This window comes from Pseudoliparis swirei, chromosome 23 (assembly GCF_029220125.1).
Source record: "Pseudoliparis swirei isolate HS2019 ecotype Mariana Trench chromosome 23, NWPU_hadal_v1, whole genome shotgun sequence".
NCBI lineage: Eukaryota > Metazoa > Chordata > Actinopteri > Perciformes > Liparidae > Pseudoliparis > Pseudoliparis swirei.
Window position 1 is genome coordinate 4,724,526 of NC_079410.1, and position 24,007 is coordinate 4,748,532.

At 44.7% G+C, this 24,007-nt stretch overlaps 1 protein-coding gene across 4 annotated transcripts; it reads left to right on the forward strand.

Moving 5' to 3' along the window:
* Positions 1-158: 158 nt before the first annotated feature.
* Positions 159-22,088, forward strand: usp7 (ubiquitin specific peptidase 7 (herpes virus-associated)). Of its 4 annotated transcripts, none has more exons than XM_056406475.1 (32): positions 159-267; positions 921-1,095; positions 5,440-5,544; positions 5,721-5,919; positions 6,910-7,048; positions 7,270-7,358; positions 7,472-7,580; positions 8,480-8,610; positions 8,807-8,861; positions 8,942-9,022; positions 9,322-9,412; positions 9,663-9,745; positions 9,928-10,037; positions 10,597-10,774; positions 11,717-11,861; positions 12,329-12,459; positions 13,323-13,457; positions 13,603-13,704; positions 13,872-13,977; positions 14,353-14,445; positions 14,575-14,642; positions 14,937-15,037; positions 15,549-15,702; positions 16,046-16,113; positions 16,745-16,853; positions 17,707-17,784; positions 17,876-17,976; positions 18,485-18,584; positions 19,211-19,330; positions 19,425-19,496; positions 19,658-19,748; positions 20,216-22,088. In XM_056406475.1, exons 1-32 carry the CDS (start codon positions 235-237, stop codon positions 20,320-20,322), a joined length of 3,459 nt encoding a protein of 1,152 aa, XP_056262450.1. In that variant the 5' UTR covers positions 159-234; the 3' UTR covers positions 20,323-22,088. The 4 variants fall into 4 exon arrangements, with proteins under 4 accessions (XP_056262450.1, XP_056262451.1, XP_056262449.1 ...); XM_056406476.1 differs by having other exon boundaries at positions 164-267; positions 918-1,095; positions 16,751-16,853; XM_056406474.1 differs by having other exon boundaries at positions 165-267; positions 918-1,095.
* The last annotated feature ends 1,919 nt before the right edge of the window (positions 22,089-24,007 follow it).

A 24,007-nucleotide genomic window follows, 5' to 3' on the forward strand; every position in this document is an offset into this window, starting at 1 on the left:
ATTTAGGTTTATTCCCCCCACCCCGACGCACACGCCTAATCCCGATCATTTTACATTGATGTGAACCTGGCCGGGGATGGGCCAGTGTTTAGATCTCCATGCGGATGTGACATTTCAGAGAAGAGCGCGACCGCCATTTTGAGATTTACCTCAGACTCAACACATCGCAAAACCACGGGAGGAGCCAGTCGAGAGCCAGCCGAGAGCCAGCCGCACAGATCAGGCTAACGTTGTATGACCGGGCACATTCTTCACAAGAACCCAGAGGTTAGCGACACATGCAAAGAGTTGCCGCGTTGTGTGTCGCGTTATTGCGTTAGGGGCGGTTTGTGGGCGAATTGGTTCACGTCGGGCAGCAGCAACTCTCGTCTCCGCGAACTTCCAAATCAACATTAGTGCTATTCCGGATTGGAAACTGGTTTGAATGGAAAGCTTTTTCCTCCGCTCTTCCCCAGACGAGGGACAATCGGAGGAGCACACTGACTGGGGATATCGTAGGCAAAGTTGTTGAATGTGTCTCTCTCGCAAATGAACCATTGTTTTTCGTTTGTCGTACCGAAATCACCAGTTGGTAACGTTATTTGTTCCTCGAGGGGGCAAGTCGTGTTGTCTCGTTGCCCCACATTTCCCGGAGTAAAGCCGGATTGATTAGCTAATTTCAGTGGGCCTTCCTGCTCGGAGCCCCCCGGTCCATCCGTCCCACCGTCTAAACCCAGCGACACGCACCCACCACAGGCGCCGAGATTGGGCGAATAGCGAGCAAATACGTCCGCGTTTCTCTACCCGCTCCCCCGCCGACCTCCCCTCCTCACTCCCCGGCGCTGATAGCGGACAAGGCCGAGGTCGCGACAGAGCAGGCCCGGCCGCCGAAGCTCGACCTGTCTACTCTACCTGTGCACCTTACCGCACCTCGCCAGCAGACTAGAACCCGGGTCCCTGCCGAGCCGATCCCGGACAAGGTCGAGTGCAACCGAGGAAGCAGTGAGCACCGCATCACGACCACAACAACAACAGCTGCCAACATGGACCATCGCCACACGCAGCAGAAAGCCGGCGAGCAGCAGCTCAGCGAACCGGAGGACATGGAGATGGAAGGTGAGAAACGGGGCTGAGAAGGAGGGTGATCTCGCACCTTCTTCATTTAACAATTGCACGAGAAATGGCGTTACGTTTTTTTTTGCGCGAACTGATCTTAACTTTACAGTAAACATGAAGGCCCGAAGCCAGCTAGGATAGCTGGTTGCTAATTTTTTGTTGTTGCTGATTGTGCGTCCGTTGCAGCGCACTTGTGGGGATCTGGCCTTTTTTGTTTGTTGTTGCGTTAATAGGGACTGGAGCCGAGGATTTATCTCCTTATGCTCTCAAATTAATAAATGTCCGTAACATAAACCCTCCCAAAATGTGCTGCTCGTCCACATTGTCGGATATTAGCAACGCAAATCATTCATTATTAACGAGCACCGTGTTTTTTTAATTTATTTAAATAAACTGTTGTTTTGTTGTGTTCACGGTCGTTTGCTGAGAAACACGTTGTGTGTCCTTTAAAATGTACAGGCACTCTTTGATTTGTTGAGAAGCAAACGCTACGTGTTTGTAAACGGTGCGACAGTTAGTCTGCTAATTAACGTGGAAGCATCCATCGCGGACCAAATTAATCTCGCTGCTTTGACTTCGCCGTTTTTGGAGGCTTTTTTCGGAGAGGGGGTTTGATTTTTTTCGACAGTTATTTGACGCCTTGCGCTCCTTGTCCAAGTCAGCCGTGAAGGGATTTCAACGTCAGTGACTCTTACATTTGGTCAGTTGATTACCGTTAGGCATGCTACGTTAAGCCCAACCGTGCTAAAAAAGATGGTGTGTGTTAGCGTCGTGTCTGACTCGTTCATTATAATGTGGGCCTGCAAAGTACGTTTACGATGTATAACGTTGCGGTGTAAAATGTCAGTTACCATCTTAAATTCGAAGTATGTTTAATGTGTATAAACTCTTGATGCGGGCAGCGCCGGGTATCTGTTGTATTACTCGCGCTACGTATTAAATAAACTGGTAAAAACGCAACGGACGCTGCGAGCGAGGCAGCTAACTCTAAGCTACTCCGTTAGCTTCGATTTCAACCCGGTTGCATTCATTCGCCGCCTAGCATGCTAGTTAGCTGATCCGCTAAAACTGGCGGAGGGGGGTGTGTGGCGTTCCAAAATGGCGGCTTGTATTTTTCAACGCTCAATTCGAGTGAATATTTGAATGTTTTTTCCCCCCACTTGTCCCTTATAGCCACGTGCCGATACAAATTATTGTAACGTATATTTTATTCTCGAGATGTTCTGATAAACTAGTCCGCCTATTCCTGTGATTCCAGCTAACGTGGGCTAATAACGGCCCGCGAGTGAATAACTGTCTGATGTTTGCTAGCTAGTTAGCTCGATGCGTCGATCGTGATTCGCTAAATTGACGTGAGGCAGAACGAGTTGATGTGTCGGCGGAGCGGGTGACACTCCGGCAGAGCAACTGTAAATCACGTCGAGGCTCAGTTAAGTTTATAATTTGCCGTGTGACTGTGTTCTCCGCTGCGGTGAGCCGGGCCCGCGCCGAGGCAACGCGGGGGATTTGCTGCTTCATTGTATGGACGCCCGAGCGGCATGGAGCCATTTTTAATGATCTCTGTTGTTGTTAGTCATCTTTTGTTGACGGTGCCACATTTATGTGACCGTTTAGTGAGCGGGTTACACGTAGAGCGCCCGACCCTGCGCCGTTTTGTAAAGTTGTAATTTTATTTTGTATTATTTGTCACCTCTGCACAGGGTATATCGGCTTTGGGGGGAGCCTTCATCATCGCTGCGTCATTTGGTCAGAGTGTTTTTTTATTATCCGTTTGCACACACGTTGTTGCTTGTTATTGGCCTGCACGCAATGTGCAGCTCATCTTTTATATAATTGTTGAAATAAGCAAGTAGAAACTGCACAATTTATGTTACAATCGTTCATTTTAATACGTGTTACTCGAAGCAGGTGCACTCACCAGACTTCCTCACTCGTAGTTGCGAGTTCACCCTTGTTGGATGCTCTCCCAGTGCAGTGCAGCCTTACAAGGACAGTGAAAACATGTTGACGTAATTAGCGCCTCACTATTTTTTTCTCTAACTACTTATAGAAACGCACACTCGTTATGAAAAAAGAAGAAATGTACTCTTTTTTTATTTTTATTGATCCCCGTGGGGCCCGAGGAGGCGTTCCGTGTCTTGCTGAAGGACACTTCAACATGCAACTATGGGGAGAGCGGGGATTGAACCGGGTACCTTGTGGTTATGGGACGACCAACTCACCCCATGAGCTTCAGCTGCCCAAAATGCATGAGGCTTTATACAGTTGCAGTGCGGTTAATCCATCTACTGCTCTACATTTCTCGGTCACTATCTGTTTTCCCACAGTAATCTTACGATGCTGCCCGTCTGATGCTGCCACGCTATTAATCCAGTGATAATGGTTGCCACAGTGCTCGTAACGTGGGGAATTATTAAAAAACAAACATAGAATTCCTCAACGCACCTTTCTTCGACAATTATGGTCCAAGATAAAAGTAGGTGATTGAGATTGTCATGGATCTTTTCATACCTTCACTGCATCGGTCCACATTCAGACAGAGCAACACGACGTACTTGGTCTAATGCAAGAAACGGCAGTTCAGCTTCTTCATTTGGGGCGGCTGTAGCTCAGTGGGGTAAGAGGGCCGTCCTGCAACCGCAAGGTCGTGGGTTCGATCCCCGCTCTCCCCATTAGTTGCAAGTCGAAGTGTCCTTGAGCAAGGCACTGAACCCCCAGTTGCTTCCCGGGCGCATCACTGCAGCCCACTGCTCCTTAATAACTAAGGATGGGTTAAATGCAGAGAACTAATTTCCCCTTGGGGATTAATAAAAGTGTATATTTATTTTATTTTCATGCCAAGCAGGATCAGCTGTGCTGTCATAACCTTGTTGCTATAGGTTAAATACACATCTGGAGTTGTTTTTCTGTCTGCCAAGCATACAGATGTTAGTCATAGGAGAACATTTTTCTTGATGATTACTGTTATTTGCTGCTTTTCAATCTTTGAAAAATTAGGAAAAAGCAGCATATTATGTTAGCACTTCTCTTGGAATTGAAATGTGTGTTTTTTCTTAACCGTTACTGTTGTAGTGTAATCATAAGTATTCAATGCTTGTTGGAAATGTTAGAGACTTGTGTTTTTGTTGCGTATGAAATTATCAGAACCATATCCGGCTTTGGCTTGTACCGAATCATCAGGAAGTACTCATCAGTGGTTTCAGGATAGACCGGCAGAGTGGGCGGGACAAGAAGTTGTCATGGAAATTGACTGACAACCCCCCATGAGCGCATTGTAATCCACTTGAGGGAACGAGGTCAGTCTCCTTGAGGACTCGGCCAGTCGCGTTACCTGGAGAGAGACGCATACACAACTGACACCATTGCATCTGTTGGCTCGAAAGATGAGGATCACAGATGCACGTGAAATACAGCGACAAATGCCCGTGTTCTCATATCAACGTTCTTTCAGTTAAGTCTGGGCTCTGATGCATTGTTGTCGCCATCACAGGCTGCAGGCAGATCTTACTCAGTCCTTGGAGTCTACTCGAAGCTCATCTGTTATCAATGTGTTTTGATAGATGGGACTATGAAGAGCCGGCTCATTATTCGGATGGGATAATTGTCCTCTTTATTTATTTATTGCGTGGTCTTTGTCACAGAGACGCACACATTGACACACAGACCGGGGAAGACGACGTGACTTGTCGTCTCCGTGCAATTTTCCCAGTGAAATGTATGAAAGGGGCCATGAGGGATCTCTGAAATGAAATGTTTGAGATGCACGAGATAAAGACGGAGATGGTAGTTTATGCACAAAATCTGATCTCGGTTGATGCTGCATTTATGGAATACATTATTATGGTAATTGTCGCATTTTGAGTCTGTCCTGCTCCTTTTTTAAAAGGTGCATGTATTCACAGAAACTTGGCAAATTACGCCGTTTAAGATATACATTAGCAAAGGTGTGTGTATATACAAGTATGAGTTCTAATTTGTAAACTCAAGTTTCCTGGAAATAAAATGGTCTAAGAAGAAAAGTAATTTAAATATGAGTAAACCAACAGATTGTCTATTGTAATACGTCTTTAAATGGTTTTTGTTGTTACTTGACTGGTAAACATGGATGACATTGAATTCAACTCTGAGGGTAAGCATTGTTTGTGTGTGTAGCTTTATTTTTAGGTCTTACGGCCGTATTGTATTGATCTTGGTTGGGTAATCTGACAGTTTTGTGTCTGACCTGCTGAATTCACACGTTCGGCAAAGGCATCAGCAAGCTTCCCTCCAATGGAGAAAGCTCCCTAGCCTGCTGTCTGTGCTGGAACCATCCAGTCTCATTATGGGGTTTCTCTCTTTGTACAGCTGGGGAAACAGACGACCCTCCAAGAATCCCGGCCAACGCAGCGATCAATGGTAGTAACGTGGCCATGGCAGAAGGACACAACACAGAGGACGACATGGAGGATGGTGAGCATGATGAGCACTAACAAACGTTCCTCAGGGAAAGAGGTGTCCACACCTTGTTTTCGCTTGAAAGCTTGTCCTTTTTCAATGATCCAGGTTCAACATGATCCGATGACTTATTGACCAGTTTCACCTGGTTTTGAAGGCTCTCACCTGTCAAACTTGCATCTTTCCCACAGACGCCAGTTGGCGGTCAGAGGCGACTTTCCGCTTCGTGGTCGAGCGCTTTAGCCGCCTGAGTGAGTCCGTGCTCAGCCCATCCTGCTTTATCCGGAACCTTCCATGGAAGATAATGGTGATGCCGCGCTTCTACCCCGACCGGCCACACCAGAAGAGCGTGGGCTTCTTCCTGCAGTGTAACGCAGAGTCAGACTCCACGTAGGTGTCCCGGGGGGGGGGGGGGGGATTTGGCAGGCATTGCAGAGACACACACAGGAAACCTTTGGCGGTCCTTGGTACACAGTGGGGCATGTGAGCAATATTGCTCTTCACCCCGACCCACTCAAATCTCACTCACTCCCTCTAAAAACAAAAGAAACATGCTTTGTGTATTTTAATTATGGCTTTAGCAGATGTCTTTTTTGTTCTTTCTTGCATTCAAAGCTTCTATTGAGGTTTTCAGATGAAACTTCAAATGCATGTTGTCATTTCATGATGACGCCACCCTAAAAGCAAATTGCCTTTTTATGCTCCTCTGGTACCCAGGAATAGTGTTATTTTACATGACATTAAATACACCATCTCCATAAATATAAATGCTTTTAAACATTGCAGTGCAGGTGTATCTAACTTATGCTGATTTTATTAATTTGATGACCTGATCTAGTAATACCTCAGTGGCCTTGTCAAGAAGTTTTCCTCAAAGCTGCCACCAAGAAACATTAAAAGATGAGAAATTGTTTGGTTTTTTTGAAGCTCCATTTTCTCCATGTTTTTTTGTTCAATCATTGAATTAGTTACTTTGTTGTTTTTTTGTTTTACAATATAGGTGCAATAAATCAATGTCAGTTCTTTTGTTTTTAAATGATAAATATCTATAGGTTAACAAAATAGATTGCCTACTTCATGCATTGCTGCACTGCATCCAAATCCTACCGGCTGCTAATTTTGTCGTGCTGGCCACAGATTAATTACATTATATGTGAAACGGGACTGTTTTAAATTTTTCATGGACCTCAACAGAATCTGAACTAGAGACGACTCATTCCCAAACAATGGCTGCAGAATTAATCTTTAACGGAATGTGTTAAATCTGATCCAGATCTGGGATACATATGCCATAATTTTGGTTTATTCATGAAAGTAAAAAGTCACTTTTATAATGTCTCGTCTCTCAATGTTCTAAAAGATTTCTGGGTTCTGTTTCAGGTCCTGGTCATGCCACTCTCAGGCCATGCTGAAGATCATCAACTACAAAGACGACGAGAAGTCCTTCAGCCGCAGGATCAGTCACCTGTTCTTCCACAAAGAGAACGACTGGGGCTTCTCCAACTTCATGTCCTGGAGTGTAAGTACCGAAACTGAGAAATATTACCTTTTAGTTGTTGTTGAGGTGTAGACATGGGAGACACTGGCAGAAACATGCATGTAGTTGTTGAAGCGTTGCTGTTTCATAATGCATCTGCTTCTGTTTGGACCGCTTATTCATAAATGCAAGAAAGGAATCTAAGTAACTGCGTTTACTTGCACCTACTCCTATTGATTTTATATGTTTTGGTGGTGTTCCAGGACGTGACCGACCCAGAGAGGGGCTTCGTCGATGATGACAAAGTCGCATTTGAAGTCTACGTCCAGGCCGATGCCCCACATGGAGTGGCGTACGTAGCTCCTCATTTTCTCCGGGTTCTTTTTTCTACAATGGTCCCAATGATTTCCCTTTTTTTTTTTTAGGAGATATAACAATAAACATAATCTTTCTCTCTGTCACCAGATGGGATTCAAAGAAACACACCGGCTATGTTGGGCTGAAGAACCAGGGAGCTACCTGCTACATGAACAGCCTCCTACAGACGCTCTTCTTCACCAACCAGCTACGACTGGTATGCTTTCATCTTTGCATCCCAGTGTACCACATGTGCTGCTGCTTTTCCGCTTAGCTTGAGGATCTATTTATTTTATAATTGTTCTGTTCCAACGGCTGTTGATTCTTGTGGCACTATTGCCACCCTCATGATTGGACACCCTTCAGAGCTCCCGACTGAGCATTTTAGGAGCACTAGTGCAAAACAAACCACTTGAGCAACTTTCACTAAATCCAATGTTTTCATCTTGTGTCTTGCTGATAAATGCGCCCATCAACAGTTTGCAGAAATAAAAATGTGCTGTTTTATCTGAAAGGAAATGTCACAATGTAAATGTCACTTTAGTTAAATATTGCGTCCCTTTTTTTTAAAGCGTAGGCCCCAAATAATAATTTGTCATTGAGTCTTGTGTGCTACTCCTATAAAGTTACAATAGTTTTATTTTATTTTGAATAAAAAATTGATATTCAGCCGCGTCGCTCTGTGTGCTCTCTGTAAAGTTCCGTCTGTCCCTCCGCCCTGCTTGACTGACCGCTGATCAAATCAATAGCACAAGGAGCCACATCCAGTTACAAATAAATGATGTCCTCTCTCGCGCAGGCAATACACAATAACAAATATCCAAACCTCCTAATTTATTAGGGATTGCTTGTGACAGCCAGAGTGTCCACTTGCAGAGCAACATAAATCCAAATTGTTACTTTTGAGTATGCAATTACTGCCACTGCAAACCGGTTGCATTCTGGAGCCCTGCCCTTTTTAATCAGCCCTAGCGTCACTGCGGTTTCCCGATGTAGCCCCAAAAGATATATTGTGCTCATCATGAAAATAACACATTTTAAATATCGAAAATGTCTTGACAAAACAGTGAAAATGAATGAGTATGATTGTCTGACTCCTCCCATCTTTCCTCCAAGGCGGTGTACATGATGCCCACGGATGGAGACGACTCGTCTAAGAGCGTTCCCCTGGCTCTGCAGAGGGTTTTCTACGAGCTTCAGCACAGCGACAAACCCGTCGGCACCAAGAAACTCACCAAGTCCTTTGGGTAGAGGAGACTTTCTTTATCCACGGCTCGCCTGTCCTTTGTCTTGAAGTGACACAGATTGATGCTCTAATATATCTGTATTCAATAGCTGGCATTTAAATGTTGTCGAGTAAAAAAAAAAGAAAGAAGCTTCACATCTCTCCCAATCTAGGAGTATTGTATCTAACAACAGGTTTGTGTTTTTCTTTTTGTGAAGATGGGAAACACTAGATAGCTTCATGCAACATGACGTACAGGAGCTGTGCAGAGTGGTGAGTTCTCTTGTGCTCTCCTAAAGAATATGGGTGTGTATTCATGCTGAACAGCTACTGATGCTGTGTGTGTGTTTCAGCTCCTGGACAATGTGGAGAACAAAATGAAAGGCACCTGTGTTGAGGGAAATATCCCCGATCTCTTCAGAGGAAAGATGGTGGTATGTTTCTTTATCTCCAGCTCTTGTCTGACTAGTTTTAGCCACATTTTATGTAGCTGTTGGAAATACATAAATTTACTGTGAGTTACACATTTGAAAAATACACTTTTTGTGAGACTGATGCTGTTGATATGCATTATGTCGACATGGCTGTAAAGACTTCAAACAGGATGTCGTCTGGAACACGGTCCGTTTAACAATAGGCCGAGGTCAAATCAAGAATCACCCCTTTTTAGAAATACTTTTTTTTCCTACTTTCCAATTGTATCGTACAATCTGACCTGTGTGTTTCCCTCCAGTCGTATATCCAGTGTAAGCATGTTGACTACCGGTCCGATCGGATAGAGGACTACTACGACATCCAGCTTAGCATAAAAGGAAAGAAGAACAGTGAGTACCAACATCAGCACCGCTTCATTTTCTCCAACAAAACATCAGATTCTTTTCAACACTTAAGTACAACTAATTGGCTTCAACAAGCTTTTCACCCTAACATTTCCTCAATCGTTGAACGGCTGTTGTACTTCCTGCTCAAAGTGTCTGTTAACGCCTATTTGCAGTATAAGAGACTTGTTTTTGAATCTACCAATATGGAATATTTCTTGATCTCCTCTTTGCTTCTCTGCTTACTTATTTCCAGTCATTGACTCATTCAAAGATTACGTTGCAACTGAACAGTTAGACGGCGAAAACAAATACGACGCAGGAGAGCACGGCCTGCAGGTAAGCATTAACAAGGCTCTAAATCTTTTTTTTTTTAGTTTGCTTTCATTTAATTTGATGTATTTTTGCTATATCTCCATTGGTATCTACGCTCACTTTTGTCAAAATTGTAACGCTGCCACCGTAAAGTGGAATGAACGGTGTGTACTGACCAGATGCTTGGCACTTGTGTTGTATTACAGGAAGCGGAGAAGGGGGTGAAGTTCCTCACCTTCCCTCCAATCCTCCACCTGCAGCTGATGAGGTTCATGTATGACCCGCAGACCGACCAAAACATCAAGATTAATGACAGGTAGAACAAAAGCACCTTCATTGTGGTACTTGTATCTCACTTTACAAAACACGTAACACTGCCCCGCTTGAATCGGATCCGTCCTTATCGCACGAGGCGTCGGTGGTTGGACAATAAGTTTAAGAGATGCTCTGGTCCATAATCACATGGGTAAGAGGAGCCGTCTATTTCCAGAAGCGGCCTGCACTAAAATAAGTGAGTCACTGAGTGTTTCCTGCAGGCCGTATCATTCTGTGTAAAGCTTTTCAGGAGGCTAATGGTGTTTTAATAATCCACCGGGATAATGTGACACTTTCAGAAGACACACGCACACACGTCCAGAATAGTTAATTTCCCCCTCAAGCGTCTCGGCGAGCTCTGAGTCATGCTTGTGACACTGCCGCGGCACCTGGTCCCCTGAGAGCCTTGTTTTAAGTACACACACGCATCCAGGGCGCGTGTGTGTGTATACATATACATCCAGTGATGGCTTGAACTATTGCTTTCTGTTCCCGCATGAATATGTTAATGGCTTAATCGCTCATCTCTGCTTCGCCGTCGTCCTCCCTTTCCTCTGCAGGTTTGAGTACATGGAGAAGTTGCCCCTCGATGAGTTCCTCCAGAAGACGGACTCCAAGGACCCGGCCAACTACATCCTGCACGCCGTGCTGGTGCACAGCGGGGACAACCACGGCGGTCACTACGTCGTCTACCTGAACCCGAAAGGAGAATTAAAAGTGAGCGACAAGGAACCAATCGTAAGGACAGTTTTGTTTTTATACACCGTACACCAAAAATCCTACTGCCGGTTGTCTTCATTGCGAGGTTTGAACTGCTCAAATTCTTTATATGAGGTTTACTTCATTATCACGATGAGTACAATTAATTTAATATCATGATGTTTATTATTGTGTTTCTATCTTTTACCACATACAAAAATTAGCATGAAAATGTTATGTAGACCCTGACGGTAAGATCATGGAAAATTTATTTATGTTCTATTTATTATCAAATCATATGCTCAGAACATTGTGATTTCTCTCTGGCCTTTTTAAACTTGGATGCCAGATCCGAGATAAAGAATATTTTCTGCCAGTTCTTTTTAGTAACAATACAATATCTCAATATCCTCATACGACCCCACATGAAAACGCCTAAACTATCCCCTTAAAAGATTACAAGTTTGACATTTAATGGTCAGATCAGCTAGTTGAGTGTCATCTCGACCTCTTAATGTCAAATTAGCTCAATGATAAATTGATTTTCCAGTCAGGAGTACGACTAACAAGAATCCAGTTGGTTTGCCACTGACGATGCGTGTGACATCATTTAACCCGACACATTAGGCTCGGCCGTTAAATGCACACATCCCAACAAGTAGTAGTACATCTTCAACCTACTCACACACATGAACCGTAACTACTCCTGACCCGCTACTGAGCTTCTGTCTCTCAAACACACACTCGTTGGTGTCGTTTATGGTTTATTTAGTGATTGATGAAGGTCAATTGGTTGCGGCCCTCCTGTACTAGTCATCCTTTTTAAGAGGAAGATTGCATGTTGTATTTGGGGTTGATTGAAAGCCTGACATAAACAGTTGTCTTAAGTGCTCTCTGGCTTTTCTCTTTTTTTTTTTCTCCCTTCCCCCGGCTGCTCTTGCCTCTCCCCCCTCTTGTCCGTTGCTCTTTCTTTCCCCCCAGTGGTGCAAGTTCGACGACGACGTGGTGTCGCGGTGCACCAAGGACGAGGCCATAGAGAACAACTATGGAGGTCACGATGACGACCTCTCAGTGCGCCACTGCACCAACGCGTACATGCTGGTCTACATCCGCGAGTCCAAGCTCGGTAAGGGACGCGCTCCTCTGCGTCTGCCTTCCAGGCCACTTTAAAACCTAAACATAAAATATGTTCACCTCAGCTGCCCCAGCTGATCTGTCCTTAAGTACATCGCTCCACGATAATGTCCTCGTATATTCACTTGTTCTCTTTTTGTCTATTGATCTCCGCGTGCCCTTGAATAAAATAGCACTTACTGCCTGCACACGCTGTGGCCACTTAAGGATAGTGCAACATAAGCTTCTCCAGTGCTAAGACTGCATCGCTCAAGTGTTTTCTTTATTTTCTTGATGTGATATTGTTACAGAGGGTTTCGCCCAACCGTACGAAATATGATGGAAAATGTAAATCCGGTTTCCACTTTGTCATTTTTGGGGCTGGCGGCCATAGTTCACTGCCTATTTAAAGACTAGTAAACACAAATGTCAACGTACTGCACTTGAGGATCCTCACTTGCGTCTCTCCTCGTGTCCCAGGTGAGGTGCTCCTGCCCATGTCTGACGTGGACATCCCCCAGCAGCTGATGGAGCGCCTGCAGGAGGAGAAACGGGTAGAGGCGCAGAAGAGGAAGGAGCGCCAAGAGGCTCACCTCTACATGCAGGTCCAGGTAGGAAGCTGGGACTGCTTGTTCAGTGCTCTGAGGCTCTGTGATGCCTAGCCATGTGCAAATAGTAAGTGTTGTGATAAGACCTCTGAGCTTTATTTTAGTTTCAAAGACTGAAGGCTACAGTTCCTCACGTTTCTGTTGCGGTGCTGGACGAGCAGGTGCAGGAACAACGGTGTAGCGCTAGTGGAGCCAAGCCAGCGGATTGGTTCCCTTCGGCCTTCGGATCTCACGCTGTGATGTGTTGCTCATCAGGGTTTTTCCTGCACCGAAGACCCATTTTGACCCAGGAAAAACCCTGCTCATTACATTACGTCTGTGGGTCTAGTGTTGCTGTGGATACAAAGATCATACCAAGATCTGTATGTAGGACCCATTGAACCAGATATGTCTCTGAGAATCAGAATCAGAACCTTTTTATTGACATGTATATTTCACATGCAAGGAATGTTTCGTGGCGGGTGGTGCAACACTATACACAGTGCGATAATCTAAAATATAAGTATGAGAGTACACAGACAGGCCGGTTTCAGAAATGTAAGTCAGTTTAAAGTGACACGTGTGTGTATATAAGGTGAAGAGTTACGTGTGTTTAAGTGAAACGATTTCACGTTAGCAGTTGACGCTGTGCTGGTTTAATAGACTTTTTACCATCAAACTATTTTAGACGGTGGATTTATTTCATAGATGGCTGGAAACGACTACTTACCCAACCAGCAGATTATAAACTACCTTCAGTATGAATTTGCAGGCCTGTAATGGGCTTGCGTTGGCACACCATCAGAGTTCTCCCTTTTCATGTCCCGGGTCCGGTTTCACTCTGGGTCACTGAGGTTGTTTCCTTCTTCTCTTCCTCACCTGGACAGATCGTAACAGAGGACCAGTTCTGTGGTCACCAGGGCAACGACATGTACGATGAGGAGAAGGTGAAGTACACCGTCTTCAAGGTCCTGAAGAGCTCCACGCTGCAGGAGTTTGTCCAGACCCTCTCTCAGACCATGGTGAGAGCAGAACCACTGGACCCAACTCGTGTATTATTGACGTGTCGTCATCCCACGATGCTGCTGCTTTACACCTTTTGGGCTTTTCCGTTGAGCTTTACACGAGTGCGAATTAAATTTAAATGTTGCTATCGATTCGCTGCAGGGTTTCCCACAGGACCAGATGAGGCTGTGGCCCATGCAGGCCCGGAGCAACGGAACCAAGCGACCCGCCATGCTCGACTACGAGGCCGACTGCAGCAAGTCGGTAAGTGTTTTGTGGCCTTTGGGTTCTCATTGGGCATTTCTTACCGACGTCGGGTGAGACGGTAGCGCTGTGTCACTGCTGCCTATCCAACACTCGTACGGTCCTGAGACTCATTTCCTTCAAGCTACAAAAGTAAATATGCATTTTTGTTTTTTTTGGCGTTCCAGATGATCGATTTGAGCGACAACGAGAACCCCTGGACAATATTTCTGGAGACGGTGGATCCAGAGATGGCGGCCAGCGGGGCCACATTACCCAAGTTCGACAAAGACCGTGAGTCCCACTTGTCAACTCCTCACACAGCCCGCTTTTACCAGCGTTCTCCTCCACAACGTTTGACTTGTAGAGCTTCGTGATTTTGATCGGGTTCTTTAGGTGCAAACACGTCTGCTCGGCCTCAGCTCGGCATGACCTCTACACCGTTCCTTCATTTAATCCTCAAAGTTTTACCGCTTCACACTGACTCTGCATTCGAACTTTAATTACTATAAATGCTTCGTCGCCGGTTACTGTTAACATTGTGGTAAACGCTGACGAAAGTGATGATAACAGGAGTATTGTTCAGTCGTTGTGTGTAACCCTGTGGAGTTCATAACTTCAAGTCTGGTCTTTTGATGGCTACACTATCTTTGTCTCTTTCCTTTTTAGATGATGTCATGTTGTTCTTGAAGATGTATGACCCCAAAATCAGAAGCTTAAATTATTGTGGACATATCTACACACCTATATCATGCAAAATAAGTAAGTGGTGGCGACATCCAAGTCTCTCATACTTTAACCCGTACTGTCGTAATTTAAATAAAAACCTCCATGAACGTGAAGGTTTCAAATCGTGTCTCTGTTTCTCTCTCTTTTTCGCCCCGTCACCAGGAGACCTTCTACCAGTCATGTGTGAGAGAGCTGGGTTTCAGCAGGAAACTAGCCTTATCCTCTATGAGGTGATCTATTTACATAGCGCTCACTTGCTGACACATTCCTCTGCCTCTTTTTTTTTTTTTTTTCCTTCCCTCGTTCTCTCTGGCACACGAGTCGTGTCTCACGACCTCCTGTGCACACTTTCACACCGCCCTGTGCGGCATGTCTCTCTCTCTCTCTCTCTCTCTCTCTCTCTCTCTCTCTCTCTCTCTCTCTCTCCTCACACTCGCTATGCTGTTTACACGCCCGTCACGAAATACTCCAGAACAGATGGCCTCATTTTGACTCCACGTGCCTTGTGTGTGTGTGTGTTACAGGAAGTAAAGCCCAATCTAACGGAGCGCATACAGGACTATGACGTCTCTCTGGACAAGGCTCTGGATGAGCTCATGGACGGGGACATCATCGTCTTCCAGAAGTAAGGCCGTTTAAAAAATATTATGTGAGGGTGAATTTAGGTTGTTTAGAATGTAAAGCTTCATGGTGCAGGTTTGGGCCACTAGTGGTGCAAGTAAAGTGCCAACAAATGTTGCAATATGCCCCAAATGAAATTGAAGTGCAGAAAAAGGATATATAAAAAAAGGAAATGAGGAAATGCTCCCGCCACATTTGTTTGACGTGCACACGAAGTGTTTTGGTGAGTGACGTTGAAAGTAAACTAAACTTTATTTAGTTTCACAAGAGAATTCCACATGTCTCTTTAATCTGCACTTATATCATTAGATGTTGCGCAATACCACATTATTAGGTGTTGTCCTACCAGTACATCAGGCAGATGGGCCGAGGGGTTGCGAGAAGAGAACGTGTGCTTTTGCTTCTTGGTTAGAAATGTAGTTTGAAGGCTCAACGATCCCTCTGTTGACTCGTAGCGGGTTCTTAACTTCTCACGCTCTGTACCTCAAGTCACCCGTTGTCCTCCAACCCCAAAGGGACGACCCGGAGAACGACAGCAGCGAGCTGCCCACAGCCAAGGAGTATTTCCGGGACCTCTACCACCGGGTGGACGTCATCTTCTGTGACAAGACCATCCCCAACGACCCGGGCTTCATCGTCACGCTCTCCAACCGCATGAACTATTTCCAGGTAAGAGCCGGTTAGATGGAGGTTTGAAGTGGGGGAGGGGGGAGATTAGTGAAAAGTAAATTAACTGGGTCTGTCTTGTTTATTTATACTGATATTAAAGAACATTATTTATGACATTTTCAAGTAACAATCTATTTGATTTTCAATTTGAATTGACCATCCTGTAATTTGGTTTTGGTAATTTACTGCCAATTATTATGAAAAATCTGAGTTGAGTGGACATTTGGGAATTTTGGGGATAAGAGTGTGCCCCAAAACATCTTGTACTTTCCCCTTTTGGCTTCTCAGTTAGAGACACAGATGTCACGATGATCCCCTCGTGTAATGTTTGTTTGTTTGTCAGGTGGCCAAGACGGTAGCACAGAGGTTGAACACGGATCCAATGATGCTGCAGTTCTTCAAGTCACAGGGGTAGGAGGCTTGTCTCATCCACACATACACACACGCGCACACACACAGTCTCAGCAGTGATGTTGACACGGACCCAAGTGCTTCTACATGTTTCTTTTGTGTAAAAAATTATTTTGTTTTTTATTTCAGTTCATTTTTGATTGAGATGGATAAGCAAATAGCATCACATATTGTACGTAACATAACCGAATTAATAATAAGGTAACAGCACTTGTTTGATAATAATAATCAACTTTCATGAATCCATCTTTATCTATCAATACTTTACATATTTATCCTTTTACATAAATATTCCTCGTCCTGCTTGACGTATGGAGGTGTATGCCGTGTGTTGTCATGTTTTGATTACCTGCAGTTGTCAGTAGAAATGTTGCGTAACCTGTCCCCCCCCCCCACCCACCTTTCTTTGTTGTTTTCCTCTAACTCCTCCCACTCTGCCTTTCTCCCCCTCCTCCATTCTTACTCTCATTCTGCATCTCGCTGAATTTTTTTCGTCTCCCCCCCCCTCTTTTCTCTTTAACTTTCCTCTCCTTTTCGGTTTTCTTCCACCCTCTGTTTCTCTTCTCTTCCTGTCATTCTTCTTCACTCCCCTTGGTCGTCCTCCCCCCCTGCCTGGTGGTGTGGTGGCCAGGTACAGGGACGGTCCAGGGAATCCTCTCAGACACAACTATGAGGGAACGCTGCGGGACCTGCTGCAATTCTTCAAACCTCGGCAGCCCAAGAAACTCTACTATCAGCAGGTGGGACGCCCGGGGGGAATTTAGTTATTTAGGTTTTTTTGGCATACGACGGATGCTTTTGGGCCAAAAGGAGTAGCTTTTATTTTTCCAGCTTTTCCTGTAATCTGTCTTTTTGAGATCAGGTTTTAATTCTCTCAGACCGAGTTAATGTGAGAATTTAGGGAATTTCTACTTCTTACGTGATGGTAAATCTAATATTTTTAGCTTTTTGACTGAAAGTCTGACGTTTAATGGCTTAACTTGTGATCAAAGATATTTGTATGGACTTTTTCTTCTTTTACCGTCTTGTGTGTTATAGACCAAACGAGAAATTAATTAACCTAGAAAATACTTTTCGGATTATTCGATGACTGCCCTATCAATGTTCCTGAATATGTCCTATTGTGCATGTTTGGATCTTCAGTCACAATGAGGTCTGATTTGAAAAAGATGATTTTTCTTTCTCGTCCAAAATTCTTTGTGCCTTCCTGAAAGTTTAGTACACAACCGGCTTCATTCTGACTTTAAAGAAACGCTGAACCAGTTCATACTAAATATCATCATCATTGTGAGGCGTCGTTATTATGCGTCTCAGTTCGTGTTGGAGCTAACACAGCTAAAGCTATCGTAGCCAGCTGTCGGAAAAACTGTCAGGCGTTCTTCAGCTTCCTTTTTCCATCAGTTTAATATCTTCTCAATAAACCGGTCTGTCCCTTCAGCCTCGCTCGCGGTTCGTAACGTGATTTGTGGCCGACGGACGAGATTGTTCTGCGAATAGAAAACGCTGTTGTAAAACCCGTCTGAGCACAGGGTCGACGGCGGCTCCCTGAACGCTACAGAGCGTCTTTCTGATTGTTTCTCTCTGCATCCACAGTTAAAGATGAAGATTACAGACTTTGAGAACAGGAGGAGTTTTAAATCCATATGGCTCAACAGCCAGTTCAGAGAGGAGGTAACGCACCGACGCACACCAGCACCATGTCGCCACGCGGAGGCAAGTCTCCTGCAGGTGTAAACTCTCTCTGTGTGTGTGTGTGTTACAGGAGATCACCCTCTACCCTGACAAGCACGGCTGTGTGCGGGACCTTTTGGAAGAATGCAAAAACACTGTGGTGCTCTCTGAAAAAGGCTCCGATAAGCTCAGGTATCCACTCTTTTTACCAAAACTCTGGCCAGGCGTTTCAAAGTGAATATTAAAACTGGTAATTCACCTCCACAGGAAACGCATTCCCAACTCTACTGCTCAGTTTCAGTAATAATTGTACTTTTATACAACCTGAATGGTGGTTGATTGCAGTGGTGAGGGAAATCGAGCTCCACCTGCACATATCAGCTGGTTTCTAATTATATTTCTGGTCATGTAAACCTTGACTGGCCACACGAACCATTCGAGTGACTATGAATCATGGCCTGGCAATACCAGCCTATTAACTCCTTAATGCAGCCACAACCTGCAGACTCATTGTTTAGAAAGACGTTGTCTTAAACAACTTAAAAAAATATATCTTTCATATTTTTGTTCATAAGTTGTTTTGTCATCCCCCTTTTTTATGCTCTGAGAACTCAGTTTCTCTTTGAAAAGCTGCTGAGTATTAATCCTGTCTACCCCTCTCTTTCTCCACCTTTCTCCCCCTCCCTTCCTCCCCCTGCAGGCTGTTAGAGATAGTAAGCTATAAAATCATCGGGGTTCACCAGGAGGACGAGCTGCTAGAATGTTTATCTCCGGCTGCCAGCCGCACCTTCAGAATAGAGGTACGTTTGTCTCCTCTCAGTTTATTTTTACTCATTTCTTCCTCCTTTCGTTCCTCCGCGTGACACTCGTTTTATATTTCTGTTCTGGCTCGGCTGCACAAGCCGACACTTTGGCAGCCGTGGTTTTGAGGGTTTTACTTCAAAGAAGAATTTAAAGCGCCGAACTCTTCCGGCCGCACTGAACGTCTTCGTTGTTCGCTCTGGTTTCCACTCAAGATTTTAACGTCTCTCTGCAACTTTATACGAACTCATCGCCCTAAAACACCGTGAATAGTTATTTTTTGTTAGATTTACAGATGCAAGCTGGAGAGCGGTGAACATTTTGTTTTTAAAAAGGCTAAACGCCAAAAAAATAGTTTGAAGTTGAATATTTTGAATGGAAAGTGGAAATGATTACACCATCTTCTCTCTTCAAAACCTTTTTGGGACTTTAAAATGTAAAAATATTTGGATGGCACGAGTCTCAAACGATCCTACGCCCCAGAATGCATCACTGCAAGAACTTAAAACCCTAGAAGTAAACAGAGTTTGAAGTAGCAGGTTAACGTTGAGCTCACGATACACTTATTGCCTCCTCTCCACTAACTACACATCCTCACTCCCTCTGTGTCCTTCCTTCCCTCCAGGAGCTTCCTTTGGACCAGGTGGACCTGGACAAGGACAGTGAAATGCTAATCCCCGTCGCTCACTTCCACAAGGAAGTCTTCGGCACCTTCGGGATCCCCTTCTTGCTCAAGATCAGACAGGTGTGTGTTATTACTCTGATACCCACTTCATGCTCTGTGTGCGGCTGGTTGTTTCCTTCCCTAACCGCCTCTCTCTCCCCCCTCCCCCCTACAGGGCGAGTTATTTCGGGAGGTGATGAGGAGGATTCAGACCATGCTGGAAATCCAGGAGAAAGAATTTGAGAAGGTACGATGCCGCGCTCTGAATATTAGCAGTATTGATCGTATTTTAAATGTTTTATGGTGAACAATGAATGTAAAAGTGTAAGTTTTAAAGGTTGCGTCGGTGTATTTATACACAGAACTCTGTCTTATAACCTGCGTTTGTGTGTTTTTGTTTGTTCTCAGTTCAAGTTTGCGATTGTGATGATGGGGCGGCATCAGTACATCACTGAAGACGAGTATGAGGTCAACCTGAAGGACTTTGAACCACAGCCAGGTATTTACTTCTCCTTCTTCTGCTGTATTAAAGGTAGTAACTAGGAGGGAACGGGCTATATAACCAGGGATTGTTGCCATAACTACGGTGGAATATCTGTTTGGTTTCGTGACCGCGAGACTTGTTGGAGCTGCGATATCGTGTGTGTGAGACTCACCTGAAGAGCCGTCAGAGGGTCATTGCAGCCTGATGAAGAGCCTCAACTTGTTGTTGTGGGAACATCGAAAAATGACGACTGAATGCCGAAACCTCAATAATGGGATTTGAAAAAACTAAATCTATCAACGTTTTGATCGCACTGGGCTTTCCAACCGTAACCGCTGCCCCTGAACGCACCTGCCGTGATGCCCGTGCGTCTCGGTTACATTTATACACTCTGCTGTTAATCTTTAAAAGTCTTTTTTAAATGTTGAGTGGATGCCGCTAAGCGGAGCCGTGCCGGGTACTGACCTCTGTCTGACCTCCAGGTAACATGTCCCACCCGCGGCCCTGGCTCGGGTTGGACCACTTCAACAAGGCTCCAAAGAGAGGTCGCTACACCTACCTGGAGAAGGCAATCAAGATCCACAACTAAAAAGCAGCCCGCCCTTCCTCTTTGTCCTCCTCCATCCTTCTCCTCTTCCTCCTGCTCCCCTCCCCCTTCTCACACACCATAACCACAGACTAACCGACCGTGTGTGTGCGTGCGTGAGACTGTGCGTGAGACTGTGTGTGTGCGTATGTGTGTGTTCATCACTAAACACCCTGCCCGGACACTTCCACAGCGACACTACGTCTCCAGCGATGTGGATGATTTGCAGCTGACAGATTATCCTTCAAAACACAAAATAAACTGCACCAACCGCCTCCCGACTGTTGATAATGTTGTTTATTTTCTTTTTTTTTACTGTGTCCCTCCATGTTTGAGGCTGTTCCGTTCTTTTCCCGGCTTCTCTACCTGTTGACTGCCTGGGTTTATTTTTTTGTTTTGTTGCCTGTCTGGAAGTAAAATTGGATTTTAATATAAAATGAGCGGAGAGAGGAAGTGGAGCGCAGTGTGAATATAAGTATATACATCTGTGTGTGTATGTTTATATTAACGTCCAGACTTCCTCCTCCCACCACTCACCAGAGTTTGTTGCCCCGTCAGATCTTTTTGGGGGTTGTTCTTAAAGTTGTTTGAAGAGGCGTCGTACCGCGGAGAGTTTGATGGAAGGATGTTTGCGAGGACTAACTGACAAAGAGGGGGAGACATTTTGTTTTTTTGCAACTGAACTATCCTGAGGCTCACTAGTTACCCCGATGTGGTTCTTTACACTTTTTTTGTTTTGTTGCTCCCTTCCTTTTTTTTTTTTTAGTGCAACAAAGCAAGTGTTTCTGAGTTTACGCGCAATTGTTTCTCACTTTAGTTTGGTTGGAGGAAAAATGAATTCATTTTTTTGTTTTTGTCTCTTTCTGCAGATCTTGTATAATAACAATTCACAGCATCTGTTTAAAAATAAATGGGGGAAGAAAAAAAACAAACAAGGAGGATATTTGTCTGTATTTCATCTTGCACATCGGCACTTAATGTCCGAGGTTTCTCAGGACGGACACACGTACATTCTGCTTGTGGTCGAGTTGCTCCGTGACTTTAAAGGAACACATGCAAGGACATTACCCCCTTGACTTTCTCTTCCTGGTTTGTTTATCGGGAGGGGGGCAGTTAATGTCTTAATCAGTCATTCCTCCTCTAAACACAAACACGAGCTTGGCCATCTTCTCTCTCCAGTGAGATCTGTCGCCCCCTGGTGGTCGGAGGCAGTAACTGCGCTGTGCTTGCTAGAGAGCTGCAGAACACTAGTTTGAAGATTGTGTAGAGACAAAACCAGCATTGTAAGAAACTTTAATCCCTATGAATTCATTTTTCTTTTTTAAAGCACAGATGGAATGCTCCCCTAATAGTGCATAGCAGGATCTGTAAAGACAACATTTAAGAATTGTATATTTAAAAAAATATGAACGTGTAAAATTAAAAGAGAAACACGCCTTTTGTTGTTAGGTACAGAAGGAGCCAGGTGTTCATATTTCTTGTGTGTAGGGTTTTTCTTTTTCTTGCGTTCCTGATGTAACATTGACGATTTTTTTCTGTTGCATTTTGGATTTTCTTTTTTCTTTTTTTCCCCCAAAACTAACTGCATTGGTTTTGTCTTATTAAAAAAAAAAAGTGCAGTGCAACGATAACCTGCAGAATCACACCGTTAATTTGATCTTTTCCAGTTTAAAATCCTCAGTGTAGCAGCAGTGTACGACAACTATTCCTGTATATTGCCTTTTTGCTGGAAAATGTATGTTGAATAAAATTTTCTATAAAAACCCAAACTCCCCATCCACTCTGCTGATTGTCCAAGCCAAGAAACACTTAAAGGAGCATTCCACACTTTGGGTAATACAGTTGCTTTTTTGGGGGGGTGTAGATTTGGTTGAGAAACTGGAAACTATATTTACAAATCTCAAACTCTTAAGATTTAAAGTTGCCTTCCAATGATAAATGGAAGAGCTCAAGATGTCAGTCCTGCTTGATTTATAATTTCTATTTAATTAAACATGTAAACTTCATGTTTTCAAATTTGTCCATAGCTCAATGTTGTGTATTCAATGGAGTGGAAAAAACATTTTTATTTCTTTGGACAAAGAAACTTTGACCTGACTATGAAGGTCGACAGATCACCGAAGGCTGTCATAATTCACGGCAATCCATCCGGTAATTGTTGAGATATTAGTCTGTAGAACTCGTTCTAATTATGAGATTAGAAAACTTTATTTATCCCCAGTGGGGAAACTCACCTGCCTCCAGATATTCATACAGACGTCAACAGACACACTCAAGGTGTTCTTTAAAAAACGGATGAGACTGAAGGCTGTCGTGACCTTTAATAATATATAATAAGAAGCTCTCGAGCGTGTTGTCTTGAAAAATTAAACATTAAAATGAGGAAAATTGTGTGGGAACCAACAATGATGGGCTTGACCTCTGAAAGAAAGAGAAAGAGACACAGTAAATGAACTAGAACGGGCACTCGGTAGAGCGCATACCGTCGCACCTTTTCATAACCTTGACCTTTGACCCGATCAATCCCAAAATCTAAGCAAATGGTCCCCGGATAATTACCAATCATCCCACCAAATTTGATGCGATTCGGTTTAATACTTTTTGAGTTATGCGAATAACACACATACAAATAAATAAATACACAGCGATCAAAACAGCTTTTCTGAGAGTTACGAGACGACGGCGTTATAAATATATTACAAATAAACCACATTGATTCTGGATTGTCTTGTGGTTGGAGAGTTTGAGGTCATTTTAACAAGTAATTATGCAGCTGTTGTATGCAGCTCACGCTCTGCTGATGATGTGATGACAGAATACGAAGAGCGACGCGTAGACGAGACGAAGGTGGCGAGGGGACGAAGGTGGCGAGGTGACGTCATTTCATATGTGCGCGCGTCCATCCTCTGCCCTCACGTTGGGCATTGACAGCATCGCTTCTGCTCCACGTGCAGCAGCTCCCTGCAGCACGGACACGAGTGCTGCACGTCTTTGAAGTCCTTCAAGCAGAGAGGAAGTGGAAGCAGCAGCATGGGGACCAGGCACATGAGCAGCCTGCCACACACACACACACACACACACAAACACATATGGTACAGTGTCATGTGGCGGTTTTAGGAAGTAGAATGTCCCGATTGTTTACAGCAGACGTACTTTGTAAACGCGGCTGCAGTATGTGCTAAAAGTACAAATAAGAAGTGTGTGAATTGGAACTTTAGGAGCCTGTAGGGGCCTGTAGAGGCCTATTGGGGCCTGTAGGGGCCTGTTGGGGTCTAAAGGGGCCTGTTGGGGTCTATAGGGCCTGTGGGAGCCTGTTGGGGTCTAAAGGGGCCTGTTGGGGTCTATAGGGCCTGTGGGAGCCTGTAGGGGCCTGTTGGGGTCTATAGGGCCTGTCGGAGCCTGTTGGTTTCTATAGGGCCTGTGGGAGCCTGTAGGAGCCTGTTGGGGTCTATAGGGGCCTGTTGGAGCCTGTTGGTTTCTATAGGGGCCTGTTGGGGCCTCTAGGAGCCTGTTGGGGTCTATAGGGCCTGTGGGAGCCTGTTGGGGTCTATAGGGGCCTGTTGGGGCCTCTAGGAGCCTGTTGGGGTCTACAGGGGCCTAGAGGAGCCTGTTGGGGCCTCTAGGAGCCTGTTGGGGTCTATAGGGGCCTGTTGGGGTCTCTAGGAGCCTGTTGGGGTCTACAGGGGCC

Bases quoted from the DNA above. Each gene is read 5' to 3' on its own strand.
- usp7 (XM_056406474.1), top strand. From the start codon at position 235: ATGACCGGGCACATTCTTCACAAGAACCCAGAG. The intron at 7,359-7,471 runs GTACGTAGCTCC...CTCTGTCACCAG, and splicing joins GATGCCCCACATGGAGTGGC to ATGGGATTCAAAGAAACACA. The intron at 18,585-19,210 runs GTACGTTTGTCT...CCTTCCCTCCAG, and splicing joins GCCGCACCTTCAGAATAGAG to GAGCTTCCTTTGGACCAGGT.